Source organism: Microplitis mediator, chromosome 11 (assembly GCF_029852145.1).
Source record: "Microplitis mediator isolate UGA2020A chromosome 11, iyMicMedi2.1, whole genome shotgun sequence".
NCBI lineage: Eukaryota > Metazoa > Arthropoda > Insecta > Hymenoptera > Braconidae > Microplitis > Microplitis mediator.
Genome location: NC_079979.1, coordinates 15,242,124 through 15,267,470, shown reverse-complemented (window position 1 = coordinate 15,267,470; position 25,347 = coordinate 15,242,124). Strand labels below are relative to the sequence as shown.

Sequence of the window (25,347 nt, the reverse complement as noted above, 5' to 3'; positions counted from 1 at the left end):
AAAATTTATTAAAACTTTGAAATTAAATACCGTTTTTTTATTATCAATCAGAGACAACACCCCTTATCACAAATACCACAAATATACATCACATCGCTTTACTCATAAAATATTTATACCATTACCACACTAAAAATACTATGTTGCAGTAAAATATCTGACGCGGAAGTAATTAATATTTGCTTATAAATTTAATTTAATATCATGTATCTGGGTCGTGTCATTGTTAATTAATACGATGATAACTGACGTCTAAAATATCAGTATCATAAAACACGTGCTAAAAAAAATAAATATATATATATTTAATTCAAGTATACTTTGACCTTAACGAATCAGAACTAAAAAAAAAAACTAAACAAAGTTATGAATAAACAAACACAAAAAATCCCATATGCACTTTATTAATGATAGTAATTATTTTGAATACCTTTCCGAATAAAACAATACCATAAATTATAAATTTATATACCCGACAAAATCTTTATTACGTAGCAATCTATTCTTCAGAACAATCTTGTGATTTTTTTTACCGGTTAATAATTGATGATTAATTTTCGTTTGATCGTAAAACATAAAAGCATAAAAATGGAAGTAAATAAAAATATGTATATATATATGAATGGGTTTATTTTTTGCTAGTCATCACGGATGCCATTGTATTACTTTGAGCAGGATATTTTTATGTTTCTTCAATACTCTATCTCTTCCCGTATTGATGTGCTCAATAAATATTAAATGAGCTAGCAATTCTTCTCGTCCTTCTGGTACTTCCGCGATATTTGTCAATGCCTTTAATAATAACAATAATCAATAAATTTTTATCATCTCTCTGTACGTTTACTATTTTATATTTATTATTGATAATATAAATCTTAAATAAGTTTCAGCAAAACTAATTACTCCAAATCACGTGTAAGGTAAAAGCCTCTATACCCGCTTACTTTTCATTGGAGTGAGATTAAATCACTCAATACAAATTAATAAATAAAATGAAAAACCATATTTTTTTTTATAGTTATTTTTTGAAGTTTCGAGTATTAGAATAAAATTTAAGTTTAAAGAATAATTTTGATAATTAATTATTATTAATTTTTTAAATAAGGTCCTTGAGTGTACCCATAGTCGCTCACTAAAAGTTGTGATGTACCATTACTCGACCAACACATGGCCCTATAGTCGCTCAAAGACAATATCAATTAAACTATTATAAGTTTATTGATTTGGACAAATAATTTATAAATTATACTACTTTATTCTTTCATAATATAAAATTTCATGAATTTTAAAAATGTATATAATAAGATATAGTTATAACAATTCTTAAAAAATTCGACGTAACCTAAATTGAATCTAACGAATGAACGTTAAAGTAAAAAATGCTCGGCTGAGCGCGATTTTGAAAACAGTCATTTAATTTAAATTTATAATCTATTATAAAATAATTCGATGCATCATATTTTAATATATTTAGATTCACGAATAATTATTTATCAATAATAATATTTTTAGTTGTCATTTTTTTTTATAAAAATTATAAAAAACGCATTAAACAGTTAAAGTGAGCGACTAATGGTACTGAGCGGATATAGGGGATTTTACCTTAGTACAGAAAAAAAAATGATTTTTTTGGGGCAATAAATATTTTTCACTGAGTTGAAGACAAACATTTTCTTAGGACTGTAAAAAATTTGTTTGCTCCAAAAAAAAATTTTTTTTCAATTTATAATGAAGAAAATTATTTTGGAACGAGTAAAAATTTTTCGCACCATAAAATATATTTTTAAATAGTCAGTATTTTTATTAAACTTAAATAAATCCTGTGTATTCGAAGTGATTACAGATTTTATTTAAATCCGAATTCACTCCCTCGCCCGGAGGTACGGAATTTAAAAAAAATCACTGAATATACGAAGCAAATCAGAAATTTATTTTTTTACCGGTGATTTCAAAGTGATTTAAATTTTATTTCAATCCGCATTTACTCTGGATTTAATCCACGTTCACTCCGCAAATTTTTTCAGTCTACGGATTTAGCTTTAATTTTTTAAATTATTTTAACAAATCGTTATGTAAAATTTATAAATTTTTTTATTTCTACGACAATTACCCTCGAACATTAAAAAACTTTTTTCTAATAAACTAGACCGTGGGTCGTATTAAATATTTCAATAAAATATTTTTTTTACACTGTGACAAATCGGGAGTTAATTCGGAGTGATCGCGGATTTTATTTAAATCCAAATTTACTCCGTCACTCGGAGTTCCGGAGTTTCCGAAAAAAATCACTCCGCATACGGAATAAATAAGGAGTGATTTTGGAGTGAACTGGATTTTATTTGAACCCGCATTCACTCCAATTAGAAGTTTTAATATTAAAATAAACTCCCCTTCGGAGTAAATTTTACTCCGAGAGGATTAAATAAATCAACAGTCATCTGCTTCGCATTTACTCCGCATTAATTTTTTAGTACAGTAATAAAAAAAAATAAAATAAAATAATTAGACTTATTATACCTTAATAGACATTAATCGACATTCACGACTAAGTCCATTGTTAGCGAGCTCCAATAGTCTGTCAATAAATATCAACCCATTTATTTTACCATAATTAGTAATTGTTGCAAATGCAATTAGACTTGCAGCCTTTTCATGAATTTCCTTCTATAAAAAATATAAAATATTAACTATAATTTAGTGGAATAGTTCTAAACTTGAAATATTTTCGTTACGTAACAGCGTCATCGTTCAAAAGAGGCGTGAGAATGGATAAAAAATTTTTAACTTCAAAAGCCTTCCAAGTACCCAAACTATCTTGACAAAGTAATACTAAACACGATAAAACTTTTCCCAAAAGTTCTTTATCCCTTTTATGATAATTGAGAAGACCAAGCAGAGTTTCGATCATATCAATTTCTATGGCATGACATACGTTGACATGAGCCAGAAGCAATACTTCAAGGCTACTTAGATATATTATCTGACACAAGTGGTGAGCATCTGTTACACATTTGTAAATAAAAAAAGAAAAAAAACTATAAATATTTATATTTATATTTTTATTTACCAGAATTTCTCTTTGTTCTCTTGAAAGAGATTGAGCAATAATGTCAAGAAAACGATAATTTTCTACTAATACTTTGGCACCTAAAAATAGTTATTGATCCGCTATATTTATAAGACATAAAGGTTTTCTTGCTGTAAAAAAAAATTCGGAGTAAGCCGAATTTTATTTTAATTCGGAGTCATTCTGTCACTATGAATTACGGAGTTAAAAAAAATCACTTTGCATACGGAGTAGATAGGGAATTTGTTTCAGCTGTAATTTTAGAGAGAATTTCATACACGGAAAAAAAAAGTATTTCTTGGTGCAAAAAATTTTTACTCACCTCAAGAAAATTTTTACTTGACTCAAGAAATTTTTTGCATTACGAATTGAAAACAAAAATTTTCTTGAGGTAAGAAATTTTTATTTCGCTCAAGAAAGTTTCTACTTGACTCAAGAAATTTTTTGCATTACAAATTGAAAACAAAAATTTTTACTTCGCTCAAAACAATTTTTACTTGACTCAAGAAATTTTCGTTTGATTAAAGAAATTTTTGAATTACAAATTGAGAATAAAAATTTTTACTTCGCTCAAGAAACTTTTTACTTGATTCAAGAAATTTTTGTTTGATTCAAGAAATCTTTTGAATTACAAATTGAGAATAAAAATGTTTACCCATCTCAAGAAAATTTTTACTTGACTCAAGAAATTTTTTTTGCATTACGAAGTGAAAACAAAAATTTTCTTGAGATAAGAAATTTTTGCTTTGCTCAAGAAAATTCTTGATTTCAATTCGTAATGTAAAAAATTTCTTGAGTCGAGAAATCCTTTTTTTCGGTGTAGTTTTCGAAGTTTCACTCCGGATTTAATTCGCCATCACTCCGAAAATTTTTTACAGTATATACACATATATAATATATATATTAATAGTCTTTATAATCACTAAAGTAGTCGTGAGCTAATATTTCCAGAACACGAGCCATTTGTATTCGGACATCAATTACTACATCTTGGAGTCCATTTATCAAATTACTGAGAATCGTCGGATTACGAATGATAGCTTGTCGTCCAGTGGGCCTTCGAGCTATTTCCGAAATAGCTATTGCCGTTTTCTCTCTTATAAAAGGATCGTGTGATACTAAAAATGTACCCAATTCATCTACTAGTTTCAATCTTACTACGGCGAATATTTTTTTCGGATCAATCAACATATCCGTTATTTTTGATAGCGTCGCTCGTTCTTTTGTCGCTTCTTCCGGTGCCGACTCTTTTCTCTATTAATTACTATTTGTTAATTAATTGGAATCAACTCTACTAAAATACGTTTCATTAAATGTCGGTAATAAAACAACTCGGATAAAATTATCATAAAAAAAAAATAAAATATTTGTAGAGTTTATTAAACTCTCATTTTAAAGCTAAAGCTTAAACTTTAAGTTGAATATTGAGATTGAAATTTTTTTCTTTTAAAGTTTAGTAAGAAAAAATAAAATAAAAAAGTTTATTTTCTTTTTTTTTATCAGTAACTTTTCAAAAAATTGTTTTATATCAAAGTTATTAAGGACATTTTTTTATAATATGAATTTCGCGCTTTTTTTTCAAATTTTTTTTTATGAACTTCCAAATAAAAGTCATATTTTCGCGCGTAAAAAAAATTTTACTGTCCAGAAAAGGTGCAGAGTGTCCAGAATTTGTATCTTCTAATTGGGCCAACTATTTTTATTATGATTAAATGAATAAAAAAAATAATTACGCTTATTTTAGCGTGTGCCCATTTCCCAACACGTTCTGACATTCGCGTCAGCATTATATGAGGAACTAAAAAATCCGGAAGTGGACTTTTCCGTGGCTCTGATTGGCTTCTTTCGCTCATATTCCCAACTTTTAATGAAAAAACTATTAATTTATATTCAAAAGTTAAAAAAAAAAAACTTTATAAAATACCATTTTCCATAATCCGGTCTACTATTCCCTGTGGTAATCCACTTGTTCCACTCGAGCTAGAATTTTGTCTCGAATTATTTTCCGGTACTTCCGACATTGTTTAATTTTATTTATTAATTTATTAATTTAAAAAAGAAAAGAAAATATTTCGTCAAAAAATAAATTTAAACGTCAAACAACTGAAGGTTAACAAAAAATATATAACCCAATAAATATTTATATAGATTTTTATTATAGATATTCACAAAATGAGACATAATCTACATAGTTGTATCGTACAAGAGCGCTTTTTTTTTTAATTTAAAATAATAATTAAAAAAAAACAAATCCTTCCGCCGCAATACAGAAGCCATCGTCAGATTCTATATTTAATGTATCAGTAAAGTAAAATAAAAAAAATTAATTATCATAGTTATTAATATTATTATTATTATTATTATTAAACATCTCCACTTAAGCCAATCAGAAGATATTTATTAATTATTTTTGTTTTTTATTCAATTATTTTAAATTAAATTTATTTTTTCGAGCCACTTTTTGTGTGTTTTGCTGCTGATTCTTTGCGGCCTACTATTTTACAGTAACTGTGTCCGTCAAGACCTAACTTTTGTTTGCATACACAGTCCTCTTGTAATTCGGTATCGGTAATTCCCTCGGCCAATCGGCGCGCCATTATCTGCATAAATTGTTTCTTTTGGTTCGGTTTCGCGTCTAAGAAATGGTTTGAGCTGAAGGCTGCACCTCCGGACTGTAAGTATGTTAATAATTTATAAATTAGTACTTCATTAAGGAGCCGTTCATAAAATACATTCTCACTTATGGGGGTCGGGGGATCCAAGAAAACGTGACGTTCGCAGCTCGTCAAACAATTTTTCAAATTTTTCTCGGTTTTTTTAAATTTTAATTTTTTGTTACACAGAAAGTCGTGACACTGAAGTGAGCCCACGTCTAGTAATCTTTTGATTTTTTTTTAAAAGAATAAATTATAAAAAAAAAATATTTTTAAAAATTGCGCCTGTAGTTTTTTTATTTTTCTACATGTGCATATTTTTAATTTTTTTTTTTTTGTAATTAATTTGTCGAAAAAAAAATCCGAAAATTAATAATTGTCTGCTAACTGCAGGATCATTAGAAAGTCATTCGTTTCATATTTGTAAGTATATAAATATTTCTATGTATATATTTCCGTCATAGAGGGGGGATCTAAGAAGGTAAAATTTTGCGTGACGTATTTTATGAATCCCCTCTGAATAAATAAATGAATTTATTAAGTAAATAAATAAATGATTTCTTACAGTAACAGCAAATCCAGCGCAAACATCCTTATTAATAAGAACCAGATTATTTTTATCGATGCTTCCTTCAAGTGGTTTCTTTTTATTGTCAGCAAATGTGTACCCAGACTCGGCATCAAATCCTACGACATTTTTCTGGGGTTTACCTGACACTAAAATGTCATTAAGATAACCGACGTGATAATAAGTCGCTCCCAAGTCGCGGTAAATCTTTTCGCCCATGAACAGCCGCAAGTGTTGAAGCTAAAAATTAAATGATAAAATGTATGCGCGTTGGTATTTATTATTAATTTAAATAAAATTACAATAATAATCAGGATATAGACATACTGAGAGAGGAAGCGGACTCTTTTCACAAGGAGAAGCGATTACACCAACGACAACCTTGACGGCGCCGGCACGGAATGGATAATGAATAGCTTCCTCATAAGCATCAGTGAGTTTAAAAGTGCCCAATTCAATGTCAAGCTTCTGCTTAGCGTACTTGAGACGTGTTTTTGCATCACCCTCTTTAGCCTCCTCTAGACTTATTAGAGGTGTGCTTGGGCTAAAGTTTATGTTCTTGACATCCCCATCGATATTTATGCTACCACCGGTTGTGTAGTGCTGGGGCCACTTCATGTGCTCGCCGAATCCAATAAGTCCGACATGAACATCCCTGTTTAATTAACCATCCAACTTAATAATCAATTTAATCAAATCAGGTTAAGATCAATTTACAGACATTATTTATTGAGTATCTAGATATTTACTTTTTAATGGTTTTTTATTAAAAATGTGTTTTAACTTAATTTTTATCGGCTCTATATAATTTTTTTATGGAGTTCAAAAAAAGATTCAGGTTAAAAATTATTGGTCCTTCGAGCCCGGCAAAAATTTGAATTTCAGTTGAAATAAATTCTTTTTTGATTGAATTTTTATAGACGTTTTTTACGGAATTCAAAAAAAGATTTAGGTAAAAATTCTTGGTCCTTCGAGTTGGGAAAAATTTGAATTTTAGTTGAAATACATTTTTTTCTATCAAATTTTTTATAGGCTTATTTTACAAAGTTCAAAAAAAGATTTAGGTAAAAAGTTATTGGTCCTTCGAGCCTGTCAAAAATTTGAATTGTAATTTAAATAAATTATTTTTTCATTGAATTCTTTATAGACTTTTTTTTACGGAGTTCAAAAAAAAAAATCAGGTTAAAAAATTTTGGTATTTCAAGCCGAATAAAAAGTTTGATTTTTAGTTTAATTCAATTTTTTTTTCATTAAATTTTTTTATAGGCTTAAAATAAAAGTGTACTTTGAATTAACAAGCGTAAAAAAAAATATTTACGTGATTCCATGTTGTCCCAATTCAGTCTTCAACTCAGCGATCATCGGAACAATAAGATCGTGGAAAACTTTTTCATTTTTAGTATCCTGCTCGACGACAAAAACAATGTCAGCCTCTTTCTTGGGTATCTTCACACTGAACGTATTCCCGATGGATATTTCATCTTTTCCAACTTTACAGCTCGCACAGTCAGCGGGTATCGCTATAAAGACACGTTCTTTACGACAAGCGGCGTAGTAAGCAGCAGATATTAAACAAGCCGCACGCGGTGTATCAGCACTCATTGCGTGGTCACAAGCCTGTCGATAAATTCCAGGGCTTACGTAATTAAAGCAAGAACTCATTGACGATGACCCAGAAAAGTATTCCGTGCACTTGGGGTTTCTTTGATGGTGATGATGGTCTACCGCTGGTGCTGCTGCGCATCCGGCATTTAATTTATATGAATTTCCAAACTCGTCCTCTTTCTCCGTTATCTTCAATGCGCAAATAAATTATTAGTTAATTAATTAATTAATCAGAAAATTAGAAATATATTAACTTACATGACCAGAAGGTAAAGTAAAGTCGTCATAAGGTTCGTTATCAGCATCACCAAGTATACCACGTAGTTTACCATGGTAGAATCCAGATACTCGTACACTACAAATCATTGGTGCCTTCTGGCTACATGCGACATGAACCCCGTAATCTGATTTAACGTTGACAATTGGAAGTGTAAGGAATGCGTGTAAGTTTTTAGTACTTGCTGGATATTCTGCTGGCTTATTATCAACCAGGATCTTGAATTTAAATAAAATAAATACATTAAATTTACTACAATTCAAGTCTCTGTTCTGTTTAACGGAAAACTTATCGCAATTTTATCTTAAGAGTAGAAAAAATGACACAAATATGCGCATGCGCTAATTTTCCCTACACACTATAGAGGAAAGGGAATCCCGATCTCCGTTTGCCGCCTTCGCCTTCGGCTCGGGTAGACAATTTCACGCGGATTAGAATTTATTACTCTCTACCGTTTGTTTTTAAAACAGAGTGGCCACAAAGAAATGATTTCAAAATTCCCTGATATTTCCCGGTTTTCCAGTAAAGTTTTTCACATTTTTCCCTGATTTAGAAATTTCATTTTTATCATTTAGGTATTCAAAGTTTTTATTATATTTTCATTTTTAATAATCAAATTTGATAATTAAATCATGCAAGAAACCATAAAAAATGGCAATAAAATAAATTTATATTGCCTACTTTTGATTATTTGATGTTGAAAATGTATAAATTAAAATATTTAATAAGAATTTCTATGATTTAAATCAATTCAAAATACACTGGTTACAAAAATTAAGGGATATTAAAAAAATTTCAAATTTTTTAGTAATTTTAAACAGTTTGTAACTCGAAGGAAAATGGTCGTACAATAAAAACAAAAAGTCAAACTGTAGCTTCAAGTGTCTAGTTTTCTGATCTGGGTCTTTAAATTTGTTTATTATACACGGTTCCGGATCAATCAAAAATCAATGATAATTATCGAAAAAAATTTATTGAAGCTCGAAGACCGTTTTTAAGACGAGCAAAAATTTGGTAAATTTCTTTTTCGATAGTTTTCTTAGGATTACTCCGGAACTGCACATAAAAAAAAAATATAAAGACCAGATCGGAAAACTAGACACTTGAAGCTACAATTTGCCTTTTTTGTTTTTGTCGTATAACCATTTTCCTTCGAATTACAACCTGTTGAAAATCACTTTAAAATTTGAAATTTTTTTAATGTCCCTTAATTTTTATAACTAGTGTATAATTGAAAATTTTTTTAAATTTTGAACTGTTACAATTTAATTCCCGGATACTTTTAGAAATTCCCTGACATTTCCATGATATTTCCCGGTTGCATTAAATTCCCTAATAATTCCCGATATTTCCGGTTTTCCCGGTTCGTGGCCACCCTGTAAAAGTTAATTTATTATAAAAAAATGATTAATTAAGACTTACGTTGCCATTATTCTTAAGAGTGATGCTTTCACCAGGAGCAGTAATAGTGACACTGATAAGTTTGCCGCTGTTGAAGGTACCGACGACTGAGAAGTTTCCGTCACGAGTATCCTGAGCCAATACGTAGTCGCAAGTACCAGCCAGTGTAAGATGGCGGCCGTCGAATGTGAAAAAGTGTCCACCCTCGACGACGATTCCGGTCTTACTGAAAGGCGGTATGATGTCACTGGGGTACAAAGTTGGACGGTACGCGTGATAAACATCCATAAGAGACGGCAATTCGTGGTTGCGTATTAAATTGATGAATGAGACTCTCAAGATCGGAACCCCGGGTAGATCTTTAACGTAACCTAGATGACTGGGCAAGTTGATGTCAAAGATTCCTAAGAACTGATCAGTATTGCCGCGGTTCTTGAGTAATGTTATTACTGAATAAGTTGCTTCTACGGCGTGGCCATATATGTTTTTAATTTCAGTTCCATCGTCAACTTTCTGGTGCTTCAAGTGCTTCATGATGTAGCTGTACAGTGCATTGAAGAATTCTTTGAGCTCTTCAGTAGGTAGCATTCGTTTCAATTGATTGAATGCTTCTTCAATAGGCATCAATATCGCGTCCGGTATTTTGAACTTCATCAACTCCTGATACTTTTCCTTGATCATTTCGTAAACCGGCAGAGCTTGAATTTGTTCGGTCGTCAGTTTAATGAAGCTCTGAACTTCATGTTCGATTTGCACGTAACCTTTCATCACAATTTTAGCAATATCGTGTACCAGTTCGCTGACCATGCCAATGATTTCTTTTATTTCTTTTTGATGCTGGTTGACGATGTCCAGAATTGCTTTGATGTAAGTGGCGGCTAATTTAGAAGCTGCGTCAGTTACTTCAATACCCGCATGTAAAATTTCATCAAATGACTTCTTAATACGCGGATAAACAGCTTGCAATGCGTCGTTTATTTTATCAGCGATTTCGTGGACCTGTTTGTTTAATTCGACCGCGCGCTTCATAAACTGGCTGACCACTTGAGTGATCGCATTAATTAACCCGCCGAAAACTTTGTTCAAAGTTGCTTGGATCTCTTTGACAGTAGTGTCGGCATTCAACTCCTGCTTCAATTTGTCCAGCTCAGCTTGATAGTATTCCAATGCAGGTTTCCAGTTGGGTTGCGCTTTCTTTAAATGCTCAAACAGGTCACGGAATTCTGTATTGGCTTCATTACTAATTGCTTTGAATACTTCCTTCAGCTGCTCAACCCGTTTCACAGACAATTCGCGGTAGAAATCAATAGTCATTGCCACGTTATCTTTCTGATAAGCGAATGTAGGCTTCAAGAATCTGCTTTCGTCCAAATAAATCCCGATGCTGAACAAATTCTTCTTCTCGCCATTTTTGTAAAAGTCCGCGTGATACTCAGCAACTTGGCCAACAACGAGCCGTCCGTTGATTGACAGTTTGGTGTCCGGTTTGTCTTTCTGGTAGCTCTGGTACTTGAAGCTGTTCAAATCGTGAGCTTCGAAGCTCATTACTACTGGCGGGTTACCAAGTAGTGAAAACTCGGTCTCGATTTTCTGTAGATTCTTTGACCATTCCATGGTTGTGTCAGCTCTTAGTAGATCTTTATCTGGACCCTGGATCAGCAGATGAGCTCCGTGAACATTTAATGAGAAGAGTGAACCAACATTACGGGGCTTCTGGTTGATGTCAGTGTATGACATGAAGGAACCGAAGCCTAATTCAGAAGTTGATAAGACCAAATGCTGCTGGAGATCTACTTTAAGCTGTTGGCCGCGGCTTCCAATTTCAAACGCACCCGTTATATTGTATCCTTTCGGGATCTCGTGCTTTACAATGTGAGTTATTATGGTTATTTTTTGAGACTTCTTAGCAAAGAGATCGATATCTACGTTTGCATCCAACAAATGCTCGCCTCCATAGTGAAGTTTTCCTTTGACCATCAATTCCTGCAATAAAGTCATCGAATTATTAATAACCGGCTACTTGATGATTAATAATAAATAATTACCTTGGGTTGAGATGGATAAATAAAGCGCGCATCCCCGGCAATAGTTGCAGCATTCTTCTCTACATTAATGTCACCATTAGCTACGAAGCTAGTCTTGTCATTCGGATGATTCTTGCGATCTAGATACGCCGAGATGTCAATTTTGTAGGGACCCATTGGTGTCTTTGATTGCGGAATGTCGACAGTAGCAATCAGAGCCAATTCACGGCTAGGAAGGGTCAGTATTACAGCAGATTCTTTTGGATGGGAGTAAATTTGTGACGAGTACTGGGTCTTGTCTTTGGACGTGTGGAGATACAAGTTGGCTGCATGGTCAAATGTCATTTTCTCAGCAAAGTATTTGGTGGTTGTTTTCAAACCGAACTCAACGGGGACGTTGAATTTCTTGAGGTCAACTTCGACAGTTATCTGATGGTCCAGACGTGTCTTGTCTGAAATTAAAGCAATTAATTTTTTACCTGTATATTTATTTCTAATTAATTTGTTTTTAATGAGATAAATTTACACGTACGGTCAGTGTCCATCGTAGACTGTAATTTAAAGTGGGCACAGTCTTTGCTCTGCTCACAGTAGCTATTGAACACGAGTACTTCCTTGTCCGAGAGTTTGAGCTCACCCACAACAGCCGAGGGTCCGAAATTGGCGTTAAGAAGTATCGCCGTACCAACTTGCCCGTCATTTTCACGTGTCAATTGTTTGCGAGAGTAAGTAAATTTGGAGCTACGTGTATTCTCACCAATTTGTAGGCTTCCATTGCCCTCGACGATCACCGTACCTGCTTCGTCGCGCTTGCTATAGTTTGTGCTGCAAAATTCAAATTTATTCAGTAAATTTATATGTTTATTTAATTAACAAGTTGCGAAATAATAAAATTTAAAAATTACCTTCCAGTAACAATATTTTTTCCATCACTGGTGACAGTCAGAACAATGCGTTTGCCAGTTTTAACTGCCGGAGCGGTAGTAATTTCAGCGTGAATCTTGCGATGTTGAACTTTGTCACTGTCAAAGTTAATTTCAATAATAAAACTATCGATGTTATCGAATTTAACGTGACCATCGGCAGTCGCGAACCCTTTAGCGTAACCAGTTGAATCAATCTTCCATTCTCCTAAAAGTAATTTGACAATTAAAGACTTCTGAATCTCCACATAAAATGGAATTCAATCACTGTTAAGTGATTGAAAAGTATTCAAGAGTATTTAAAGAAATTTAACACTTTCGAATCGTCCCAAACCTTTCAACGCCCTGGTGGAAATTTTTCGGACTTTTCTCTGAAAAACTCTGAAAAAGTCTTTAGAACTTTAGAACTGAGTTTTTCAAAGAAAATTCCGAAAAATTTCCACCAAGGCAATCAGAAAACTCTACTATTATTTACTGATTAAAAATTATTGTCAAGTATTTAGATAATTGAATAACGGATGATTTGAAACTTTTTAGAAGGATTTAAGCTTAAAAATTTGGAGGATTTAAAGTTTATGCAAGCCGTGATTAAGAAAAATGATTTGCTCCATGTTAAGTGTTAGTCGATTCAAATTGTTTTGAATTATTCAAAATTATTTTTCTTAATCAGGGAGTATTTAAAAGTATGGTCTAGACCCAGTACCCGATCACCTGTACGAAAAAAGTATATATCCGGGCAAATCTGAATATATGTTACATATATGAGACATATATTCAATTTTGCCCGTATATATACCGAATATATACTTTTTTCGTACGGGATAGTTCCCTGCAGGGAACTAGTATCCGATCACTTATGTATTTGTAGGGGAAGGTGGGGCAGAGCGGCCCCCATGGGGCAGAGCGACCCCCCTGAAATTTTGACCAAAAAAAAAATTTTTTTTTTTTTCGACTAATTACTATAAATCCGAAATGTTTACACATTTTTACCCCTACGCATGACATTTGGGGCAAAATGGACAAGCCCAAAATTTTGAAAAAGTGATTTTTTCATATTTTTATCGTCAAATTAAAAAAAAATTATTATAATTCCACATTTCTAGCCCTACGCATAACACCTGGGGCAAAATGGACCAGCCGAAACTTCCGAAAAAATTATTTTTTAATATTTTTCGGCCGTTTCTCTATGTAAGAGGCAAATTTGGTCACTAAAAATTTATAAAAATTAAATTTTTTTTTTTAGTTGATAAATTTTTGAAATAAAGTAAAATTATAGAATTGATTTTTTTTTTTATTAAATAACAATTAGTAATTAAGGTAATCAAGAGTGAACGATTTTTTAAGCTTTAAAAAATTTTTTTCGAGTAATATAAAACCAAAAATAGTTGTCAAGAGAAAGAAATACATTCTTAATGATGAAAACAATTTAAAAAAAAAAAAACGAAAAAAAAAATTTCTTTTATCACTTTTTGAAGGGGGGCCGCTCTGCCCCACAAAAAAAAAAAAATTTTTTCAGAATTTTGGCAAAATGTCCATAAATTTGTTCGAAATAGGACAAAAGTAAAGTGATCCTATGGTTGAAAGCCACAAACAATAATAATTGGCTTAGGGGGGCCGCTCTGCCCCACCCTCCCCTATATCTATATTTACTAAATTTTGCTAAATATATCTATACAAATACATGGAGTAATCAAGTACTACTCTCTAAAAATGAATCAGTGAAATTCACTTCAAATTACTGAATATTCACTGGAAACAAGTTAGAAGTATACCACTGGTTGAATTAGTGGTATACTTATATCTGTAGAAATAGTGACTATCTACTGATTCGCAGTGAATTTCCCTAATTCATTTTTTAAGAGTAGTTCCTTGATCGTGTACTAGGTCTTTTACCTTATTAGAAATTTTTTTGTAATCTTTCCAAATCACTTTTCTCAATCAGTGTTTGAAATGTCCTACTTTTCTGCCTAGTGTGTAATGTAGTAAATAAATTACCTTTGTATTCAGTTTCACTGAGTTTCTCAACCTTAGCCGACAAATCAAATTTACCACTCGGACAGGTAATGATAAAATGAGCCCGATGTAAAGCAGGATTCATTTCAAACTCGCTATTTATTCCATATTTTTTATCATCCGCTTTAACATAGATGTCATTATTCCACGGGCCGTCTTTCTCCCGTTTATGAGCGAGTCCAAATTCAACAGTATCGACTTTTTCCATGGGCACTGTAGCCTTGGCAGTGATTTTAATGTCACTAAGGTCAATATTGTAAGCGGTATCCAATTCTCCAGTGGTCTTAGCGTCTCCATAATTTACAGACAGCGTTCCCGAGCCCTTTTTAATTTCACCAGTAGGATCATGTTTGAATGAGGTCTCAACAGTTAGAGGCGGATAGGCCAAAACAGTTAACGAAACATGTCCTTTGCCTTCTTTAACCTCACCCTGCTTGACTCCAGTCTGGCTGGCGGCAACCTCAGCCTTAATAGTTTTGTCGTCATTGTAAGTCAGCATATATGAACTCTTATAATCGATCTTATTGTTCGTTGCTCCATCAGGCATCAAAATGCTTTGTAACTCGCTGTACTTGAGATTGCGTAATTTCTCGCTGGGGAAAACGAAGGCAATGTCCATTTTGGCAACGTGAGGATCTGTTGGATTCTCGCTGTCATGGAAATCTCCAGTTCCCTTGAAGGACAAATCGCTGCCTAATGAGGAATCTATTTTCCAGAAGCCATTCATTCCCGGTGAGTTATCTTTTCTATCAGCGTACTTGGCATTAAAATTGAAATCGAATGGCTTCACTAAATAAGCGCCTTTAAGATTCACTTTAACTTCACAATCATGTTTGTTGTCTTTTAGTTCTGCATGCTTTGTGCTGATAAACAGATTTACATCTTTGCCATCGCGGTTAATAAATTGCATAGTATGTTGGCAATCGTATTCGTGTCTCAGAGGTTCTACGAGAGCGACAGTGAAATCGTAGCCCAATTTACGGTGTTCGCCGCCTTTCTTTTCGTAGTCCATCAAATTGTAGGTACCCTTGGTTGTGGATTTATCGGGGCTACGATCAACAACCTGCTTACCTTCAATAACAAAGTGTCTTCCAGTGGGCAGAGTTACTTCTCCCTCAAGATTAAAGTCATAGCCATTTTCCGCGGTTCGTTTGAAGTGACTTTTGCCATTGACTTCGTACTTGTGTGTAAAGAACTCAATTGAGTTCTTTGAGTTTATCGCGGTCTTCTCTATTTCCGTGTCGGTGGACATTTTTATTGACTTGCTGGGATCTTTTTCGTCGAAGTTTATTTCAAAGTTACCAACATGTCGAGCTCCAGTTACGTTTATGTCTCCAGTTGCCTTCATCTTGCGGTTCATTGTCAGCAGATTGATGTTAAGGTTACCAGTTCCTTTCCCACTCTGATAATTGTATTGACCATTGGCTAACACAATGTTCTTAACATTTAAATTAAGCTTGCCAAATGCTTTAGGACCAATCTGGACGTCCAGTAAGTAATCTAAATACTTGGTATTTTCTAGAGAAACAACAGCATGATTATTTATATGAGTTGGAATAGCATTAAATCCGTAATCGACTTTGAAACTCTTGCCATTTATTTTAAAATCACCCAAAAATTGTATATTTTTTTTTTGGTCGTCCATCTGACATTCTGACTGCAAGTCTACCTCGTATTTACTACCAGGTAATTCGAGTTTACCATCGAATTGATGCTTGAACTCGGATAATTTTTTGTGTTTGCCTTCAATAGAAATTTTGCTGTCCATCATGTAAGCTTCGAAACCCGCTTCCCAATTTTGTGGCGCTCCCGGTTCGACTTTAATCTCAATATCGCTGCCTATTTTAAATTTGCCATATTTGATATCAAATTCCGACTCCAAACTGTTGGATGATACCTCATTTTCAAATTTAGCTGATACTTCTTGAGCAGGCCACGTTATTTCAGACTTTGCTTTAAGTGAAGTAAAGTAATCATACGGATGATTTGGCTTGTCATTTTTCTTGTACTCCAAGCGTTCAATAAGCGCGAATCTGTTAACTTTTGAATTTAAGTCTGGGCCATAAGTTACTACAAAGCTGTGATCAATCACATTGTTTGTACGATCGTAGTGCCAAAGGACTTGGAAACCGATTTCCGGATTTTTCGAAGGTATCACTGCAAGATTTGTGTCAAAACCTTCAGGTAATCGTTTCCCGTCGAAACTAATCTTCACACTTTCGTCATTGTGCGAAGCTGTGGTGTCTATAATAAAAGCGTTTGGTTTAACAGCAACAAAACCATTGAGACCAAGAAGTTTTTTGTCAGAAGCAAACAACGATACCTGATTGAATGAGTATTTTTTACCGCCATCTTGGTTATCAACTCCAATGTCACCCTCTACTCGGTAGACGGGTTTTCCACCCGTGGAACCGCTCAGTTTTTCGATATGGTCTGGAATTTTGTACTCCAAAATAGGCTTGTATTTGTTGCCATCAGCTTGAAGACCTACAGTCGCACGGTACTCATCAGAATCGTGATTAACCACCACCGAAAGTGCCTTCTTCTTGTCGGTATTCTCGAGCTTTATTTCGCCATTGACGGTTTTTATTGGTGACTCTAAAGAAGCCTTTATGTACGTCTCTTCCGGTTTATTCGCAGCGTCGATACGCAAAGCAACTCGTCTTTTGGTACGACTGTTTGGTGTATCAAAAGTCATCTCGAATGACCGCTCGTCGGGCTTGCTCTTGTCGTAGTAAGTTTTAAACCAGTAGCTGGTCGCGTCGTTGTTTTCAATGCTGATTGAAAACTTGGCTGGTCCTCCAAGTGGGAACAGAGGCTTCTTGTGAACAGCGTCAATGCTGTCATAAGGATACGAGAAGTGTCCGCAGACAGTAACGCCCAATATTTTTGAAAACTGGTCAAAACAGTCGCTGTGTTGTTTGCCTGAAGAGAATTTCGGAGCCTTTAAATTTCCTTTTCCGTCGACGAAGAATACCTGACTCGACAGACTGATGATCTCTTGCTTCTTCTTGGGTACGCCGAAACTGATCTCAACCCCGTTGCCGTCCAATACCTTCAGTGAAAAGTCCGAGCCAGTTGATGTATGCATGCGACTGATGATTTTTAGACCTGATTCAGTGCCAAATGTTTCCATCATTAAGCTGGCTTCCAGTGCAATATTTGCGCTAGGTTCCAATCCAATTTTTACTACCGCATTTTTCGGATCTTTCATGATCTGTTTCATATCAACGTTTCCGTTGGCTTTTACCTGAGTTACTGCATTACCCTCAACACCAACGACAAGCGGGAATCCCAAACCGGTTGGATAAACCAAGTCCATGTCCATGAAATTACTGTGATGTGTGTTTTGGATGTCGATGTTTTTCATTCCACGGAAGATTTGGTCAGTGAGATCCATCAAGTTGGTCATCGCAGAATTTGAATGCTGAGATCCTGGTTTTTCTTGTAGATCGAGATAGGCCAGTTCAGCGCCGAACATACGAATTGAGATATCGATATCCAAATTATCATCGACTTCAGTTTCTTGTGGCCGTGCTTTGCGAGCAAATTCATCTAAATCAGCCTGGTTGACAGTACGCCGATGGCGACTTACTTTGTTAGCGTAATCTTTTAAATTTTCGTAAGTTTCATCAACATGTTTCTTGCCATCGTTAAACAATTCCGCAGCTTCTTTACGTTTTATAAGGCCTTTAGGACCAAAGTAATGCTCAATAAGACGATCTAAATTCTCAGAACGAGCGTCAATCTCCAAGAAATTGAACGACCGTCCAAACAATTCAGTAATTAAATTCAAACTAGCAGATCGTGGTACGAAACTTTTTTGACTGTAAATGACATTTTGCTCAGCAACAGAACCAATACCAAGAGTATCGATGTTGTATGAGAACTCGCGATTGAATGAAAACTTACGGAAGTCCTCAGGGAATTTAGTGCGCGGTCGCAATTCACCAAAATGCCTCTTGGCAATTTGCTTATTGGGATCAGTACTTGCACGCAAATTACGCAGATGACTTGTCACAAAAGATCCAACTTGATTAACTGTTTCGGTATCAATTATTTCCTTCAACTCATTAGCAATTTTCGCTCCTGGACATTCAACTAAACTTAGATATGCTTTTATTCTTATCTCACTGTCTTCCTCTTTGTCGCCAAATACTTTCAGAAGTGGGTGCTCCCATTTTGGTGAACATTTAGCAGTAAGGGCTTCAATAGCTGCAACGCGTACTCGCGGATGTACTGTTTTATCATTAACGATTCCCATTATTTTATCTATCGTCGGTTCGTCAAGATATTGAGCATTACGAAGTGCCTTCAATGCAGCAACGATGATGGTTTCTTGATCACGATTATCGGGCTTAGGGTTGCTCAGTTTCGTAGCTATTTTAGCAAGCGCAGTTTTAACTTCTTCGGCATTTTCGCAGTCATGTTCTTGACAGTATTTACCAATTACGCGACCAATTCCCAGGTACGCAATGCGAGGGAGTTTTGGGCGGTTCAAAAGTGTCGTTACTGCACTAATAGTCGGCAAACTTACGTGATTAATCAGCGCCAAACTTGCGTAATAACCTAGCAGAGATAAACCAGTGATTTCTTTGTTATTTATTAGTTCAATAATAACTTCCGCCGAATCGCCTGTTCCTGTACGGAATAGAGCATCGATAAGAATTTTTTTGTCGGTATTTTTGTCGAAGCCACTTACTCCAGCCTTGACTTTATTGTAGGCCGACAGCATATGACTTTTAGAACTTTTACGAAGAACTTTAATGAGCGCGCCGAACTTTTCAGCAACGCCGTCTTTGACTCCTTCGGGTGTTTCTTCTTCTTTGACTTCTTTCAATGCGGACATTATTGCCTCCGGGGACGATGACTCGGTAACGGGATGAGGATTTTCGAATATCAATGATCGGGGCCGAGATACCGGAGCTGCTGCCGCGGGATCAGCGTTGTCGGATTTGAATGTTAAAGTTGAGTGAACGGTTGTTTTAGCTCCAGCATCGGCGTTTGAAAATGGACGGTATTTGTAAGTTTCCTCAGATTTAGCAGATTGAAGAACGCCTTGTTTGAAAGTCTGTTCAATGTGCTGTTCAGAATCAAGAACCGGTGACGACTTTATGTCTGATGTCTCATCATAGATGGCCTTTATCAAAGCATGACGTATATTCTCCCGGTGAGAACACTTGCTGAGGTTCTTGTACTTTCGTACGGTTGTTGAATCGCCCTCATGATGGAACTCAAAGTCCGTTTGGCAGGTACCAAATACGTCTGTTTCCCGGTGTGTCGTTACACCGGAATCCTGCATCACGGCGGATTGAAACAGCGAAGAAATGGCACGTTTGATGTTAAGAGACGCCTGGGAGTCTTCGGGTTCCGTGCAAACGCTTGTGTCAATATGACCGTCATGGTAATTGAACTGAAGAGCGTATTTTTCCACGTCTTTTTGCGGTACCGTCTAAAAAAAACAAAATTATTTTAAATGCCAGACATTGAGGATCGGGAATTAAAAGTGAGATATAAGTAAATATTATAATGACGATAAGGTCATTGAAATGGTATAAGAAGATAGATAAGTGACAATAGGTACTTACAGCACCGTTAACGCGGACATTTTTCAGTCTCAATTGATGAATACAGTCTGGCTTGACGGCTAATTCAACTAATGCGCTGAGTTTTACGCTCGAGTCGCCTTCAACTTCACTTACTGAAGTTACCGACGTTCCTTCGTACTCGTACGTGTATGTGTGTCCTTGTGTGTAACCTTTACTCGTTTGCACTTTAATTTTCAAAAATAAAATAACAATTATAAATTTACTTTCAGTTACAGTAACCAACTATTTTAATTATTTAGTTATTATTATTAACTTACTTCCATGGCATCCAACTGTACATTGATCTACAAAAAAAAATTAAAATTATTGTAGATTTCGAAAAAATTATTAGCCTCCGATACATCGGACATTAAATAATTTTGATGGAAAAATTAATATTAATACTTCTGATAAAAATTTGAATTTACGGAGATTTAAATCCGACACTAAGATCTAATTTTTTTATTATTTAGATCTATGATCTATGGAGATCTAGGTAAATCTTCAGCTAATATAAGAAATTACGAAACTTTAAGAATTAAAAATTTTGATTTTAAAAAAAATTACGGCGTCTTGTAAAAAAAAATAAGAAATTTCATTTTGGATTAAAAAATTAATACTTCCGGAAAAAATAGAATCTACGGAGATTTAAATCCGACACTAAGATCTAATTTTTTCATTATTTAGATCTATGATCTATGGAGATCTCCGTAGATCTGTATCTAATATAAGAACGTACAAAACTTAAAAAATTCAAAATTTTGATTTTTAAAAAATTTACAAGTCTTATAAAAATTTTAATCTAAAATCTACTGAGATGAATAAAAATCTATTAATCGAAATTTTTGTTTTCCAGGTTTTTGAATTTCCGCTAAGAATTTAAAAATTTTTAAAATCACGTTATCAATTTTAATGCAGCTTTTAAAAAAATTTATGCCTTTTTTTTCTTCGCACACAGAAAAAAAGGATTGAAAACAAAAATTTTCTCGTAGCAAGAAACAATTTTTTGAGGCGAAAAAAAAATTCTTGCGCCAAGAAAATTTTCTTGTCCTAAGAAAATTTTTGTCTTCAATTAAAAACGCAAAATATTTATTGCGCCAAGAAATCTTTTTTTTCCTCTAGATTTTGAAATGACCTCGAGTAGTTATTTTCTATCCAACGAAAGCAATAACAAGAAAAGTATATATTTCATAAAAAATAAATAAATTCAAAAACATACAGCGAAATTTAAAAAACTTTTTAACAACGTATCGTTTGTGGAGCTAAAGCGATAATCTTCCGTACTAAGAGCAGTGAGTCACTCGACCTGTGACATATTCTATCCTATATATTTATACGATCGTATTTTTCGCGATATCACATCTTAAATGACCTTAGAATATTTTGTAAAAATTAATAAAGAAATTTTATTATTCATCATTTATTATAATTATTGTTGTTTTTTGCCAAGTTAATTTAAAATCATCGGGGTAAAAAACTCGGCGATAAAAATTTTGTATGAAGGAAAGTCAGTAGGAATATTTAAATTAATATAAATATATATACGTATAAATTACGTTGTTTCTACATAATAAGATAAATAGATATGTTTATCTACCCCTACGAGACTCATAATTCAGTTTATGATTTATCATATCTCATATTATCACTTCTCTCCCAGCGATTCCTCGAAAGCATGAGAAATAAAAATATTAAACACGGGTCAGGATTAATCGCTTAATCAGCTCATGAATTTGCCAATTTCTCAACACACATTTACATATATATCATTAATTATCAGTAATAAATTATTTTCATTTTTTAATTCTTATCAAAATTTTCCACTTTATTTTAATTATTTAATTTAAAATTTTTTTTTTATTTTGAATCATCCTATCAAATTTTCTATTCTTTAAATTGTCTGATTGATGGTAATAAAGACAACGCAATTTATTATTCCAAGATCTAGACAAAATTTAAAAACCAAAGTGACCTTAAATTTATTTAAAAAAAAAAATAATTTAAATCATCAGTTGCACTAATCAGTAATTAAACGTCACCGTCAATGTCTAAGTCAACGATCTAGTGAAATAATTTTATACCAGTAAACAAAAAAATAAAGACTAATTTAATCCGATGTACGGAATGAAAAAAAAAAAAAAAAAAAATGAAATAAAACAATTTAAATTAAACGAATGAATTTAAAATGAATAATATAACCAACGGATATTTAGATTTGCTTTATAAATTTAAACGGAGTAAATAGTAGGGTGGGCTAATGGACAAATGGGAATTTAATTTTGTGATGAGACAAGAAAAGTGTCAGATTTAATGCCCTGATGTTCTACAACCGTACGTACACTTTATATATACATATGAAATTTATCAAGAGATATTTTATATACATTATAATATAGATAGAAAGAGATAATATACGGCAGATTAATTTTATAAAGTAAGGGAGTAACAGTGATGATGTACGTCCAGCTCAATTTACTAAATGTCCGGTCAAATATGTTCTATCCGGCGGAACGATAATCATTTCAATGATACCAGTCAGCTAGCTCATTATCAACAACTTAATTTAACAACTTAATAATAATAATAACAAATGATTCACTAAATTTATTTGTTTTTCGAAGATTTCATTTGAATTTTTTTAAATTATTTAAAGTGCGGGAAAAAAATTTTCACTTATTCACTTAAAAAAAAAATGTATACGTTTATGTCTATCATACATATGTGAAAAAATATGATAATTGATGAATTATTAATGAAAAAAAAAAAAAAACTTACTTGCAAAGGCGGTTGTAAAAAGACATGCAGAAAAAGCGGCGATTAGACCCGCGGACATAAGCCGGGGCGGATGTCCCATGATGGTACGAGATTTAAATGTCACACTGTCACAAATATAAATAGTCAAAAATTAATATATATATTATAAAAAAAAAAAAAGAACTAAGAGTTTTTAAAAATTAGGTATTAAAGCAACGAGTCCGTTGAATACAACGGTCGCGGTTTTCTTGGTCCGGTGCTTTTATGCTCTCGTAAACTCTCCTGCCCTCTCGACGTCCTCGAGAGCTTCAGAATGAGGCGATTATGATCCAGGGTAAGGGGCGATCTCATCTTATTCTGACCCCCCTCTTTTTAAAATGGACACGGGTCTGTGTCCACGAACTCGGTCGCTCACAGTGACAAGATCAGGCCCCTGTTCTCTGCTTGTGTCAATCTCGAATGCTATATGGGCATTGCAATTACTGCGTAATCATTATTTTATTTTTATTGATAATATTTTAATAGTTGCACTGATACTTTTGTTTTAATTTTATTTATAATTATTAATCTGTTAAAAATTGATTACTAATCAAAAGAATATGAATTATTATTTTTTTTTTTAATATTTGATAATTGATATGTTTTAAATATATACCAATAACTCACACTTTGGTAGTACTTTAATTATGATAATTAATCTATATGTTGATAATTCATTTTTGTAATTTTTTTTCTTCATTACATGGAAAAAACAGAATATTAAAAATTAATAAATAATAGTAAAAAGTGGAATCTGTTATCAATAATTAGTACTATTATGTACTTAATGCAAAGTAGTTTACTAATTTTTGTAGATTCCTAAAAACTACTATCAATTATTTCAAAAAGTAAGTAAATATTATTACTTTTAGGTATAAATACGTGACTTACTAGTGAAAATTAATTAATTTATGGCATACATCTATTAAAAAGTAATGATTGGTCAAATTAAGAATTGCTATCTTAGACACTGATTTTTCCAGCCGAAAAATTGCAAAAGTTACTAACTTTTATTTTATAAATTCGATATCACTGATCAATTATTAGCTTAAAATATCATTTATTCATCATTATAAATTAATTTACAATATACATAAATCGAATAAGTGGTAAATAATAAAATGAAAAATTAGTATACTAGATACTGATTTTTTGCTCATAAAAATACCGAAAATTTTTAACTCTTGTTTTATAAATTCTATCCCATTGACTAATAATTAATATAAAATGTTATTTATTCGTTGTTATAAATTAATTTATTATATACATAAATCGAATAAGTGGTAAATTTTTTTAATTTTTCTATATTTATTTGAATAGTAATAAATAACTGTAGATACCAATTTATCGATTCTTTTTCATATTAATTTTAATATACGAAATTACAAATTTTGCTCTTCTATGTGTATCAAATTTTAATATAAATAATAGCCATTTTGTAATATATATAATGATCCTGGTTTGATATTAGTAAACAAATATACTAATTTTAAGTCAAAAATAAACTACAAACTATTAAAATTTTGAGCATCATTTTTTTCCGTATACAGTTTAAAAAAAAGTCTAAGTAATTACATTAATAAATTGGAGTAGAAAAAAACTTTGCATTAAATTAAATGAGCAAAAAATCTGACAGTTTTATTCTGACAAATAAAAAAAAAATTTTTTTTTATTTGAGTTAAAATAAAGAGAAAGAGATTTCTGTTATCATAGAAACGCTACGTCCGTTATTTGTCGAAGGTATCTTGGAGACCTTACTCATATATAGCAGAGGGTTTTCTTGGTTTACTTAATTTTTTTTTTTTTTTTTTTTGTTATCTCAATCGCGTAAGAAAACAAATAGTATTGATTATGACTCGGTCTATGATCTTTGCTTTTGTTATACTCTTACATAGAAATAGAAAAAGGCCAAAGGGCGTATTGAGCGGTCATGTTGTGATAATAAAATTGAACGGACCGTGGCAGTATGTACTGTCAGTGTTACTATTATTATTAAGTGGAAAAGTTTACTTTTCAAGAGACCATAGTACAAATACCTAATATATATAATAAAAGTTATCAATAAAGGAAACCTTAAGTTGTAAATAAAATATTAATTTAAATATAAGGAAACTCATAACTTAAATATTTTATCGTTACTCAAATACTCGTATCCGATACAAATTATATTGTTTGTAAAACATATATAAATATATAAGTATACTGTGATATTTATTACTAATAAATAATTCATTCATGATGAATTTATTTTTCGTACATAATCTTAAATATTTTTTTAAAATATTACATCTCATATCAATTTTATGTTCTTATTTTTAAATTATATAACTTTATATAAATAAGATATTTTTTACTAATGATATTTAAATATCAGACAAAACAATTTTATTTATTAATACTTAATATTTTATAGAATTTTTAAAAAATCCATAAA

The 25,347-nt window shown here is 32.6% G+C and overlaps 2 protein-coding genes across 3 annotated transcripts; both read right to left on the bottom strand.

Moving 5' to 3' along the window:
* Positions 1–395: 395 nt before the first annotated feature.
* Positions 396–5,126, bottom strand: LOC130677589 (radial spoke head 14 homolog). Of its 2 annotated transcripts, XM_057484423.1 has the most exons (7): positions 4,992–5,126; positions 4,801–4,928; positions 3,991–4,321; positions 3,068–3,147; positions 2,738–2,980; positions 2,518–2,664; positions 396–792 (listed from the first exon to the last, which is right to left on the bottom strand). In XM_057484423.1, the coding sequence occupies exons 1-7, from the start codon at positions 5,086–5,088 to the stop codon at positions 646–648; spliced, it is 1,173 nt and encodes a 390-aa protein (XP_057340406.1). In that variant the 5' UTR covers positions 5,089–5,126; the 3' UTR covers positions 396–645. The 2 variants fall into 2 exon arrangements, with proteins under 2 accessions (XP_057340406.1, XP_057340405.1); XM_057484422.1 differs by having other exon boundaries at positions 2,738–3,147.
* Positions 5,127–5,204: 78 nt separating this feature from the next.
* On the bottom strand, positions 5,205–23,132 carry LOC130677586 (apolipophorins). Its single transcript, XM_057484405.1, has 13 exons — positions 22,896–23,132; positions 20,399–20,425; positions 20,121–20,305; positions 14,515–19,984; positions 12,502–12,727; positions 12,129–12,421; positions 11,618–12,048; positions 9,594–11,555; positions 8,153–8,389; positions 7,608–8,083; positions 6,617–6,944; positions 6,287–6,529; positions 5,205–5,739 (listed from the first exon to the last, which is right to left on the bottom strand). Exons 1-13 carry the CDS (start codon positions 22,972–22,974, stop codon positions 5,509–5,511), a joined length of 10,188 nt encoding a protein of 3,395 aa, XP_057340388.1. The 5' UTR covers positions 22,975–23,132; the 3' UTR covers positions 5,205–5,508.
* Between the last annotated feature and the right edge of the window lie 2,215 nt (positions 23,133–25,347).

Excerpts from the sequence above, each read along its gene's own strand:
- LOC130677586 (XM_057484405.1), bottom strand. The coding sequence starts at position 22,974 with ATGGGACATCCGCCCCGGCTTATGTCCGCGGGTCTAATCGCCGCTTTT. Across the intron at positions 20,426-22,895 it reads TTTTACAACCGCCTTTGCAA|ATCAATGTACAGTTGGATGC; the intron begins GTAAGTTTTTTT and ends TTTTTTTTGTAG. Across the intron at positions 12,422-12,501 it reads AAAAATATTGTTACTGGAAG|CACAAACTATAGCAAGCGCG; the intron begins GTAATTTTTAAA and ends TGAATTTTGCAG.
- LOC130677589 (XM_057484422.1), bottom strand. The coding sequence starts at position 5,088 with ATGTCGGAAGTACCGGAAAATAATTCGAGACAAAATTCTAGCTCGAGT. Across the intron at positions 4,322-4,800 it reads GGGCACACGCTAAAATAAGC|AGAAAAGAGTCGGCACCGGA; the intron begins GTAATTATTTTT and ends AGTAATTAATAG. Across the intron at positions 793-2,517 it reads GTCGATTAATGTCTATTAAG|GCATTGACAAATATCGCGGA; the intron begins GTATAATAAGTC and ends TTATTATTAAAG.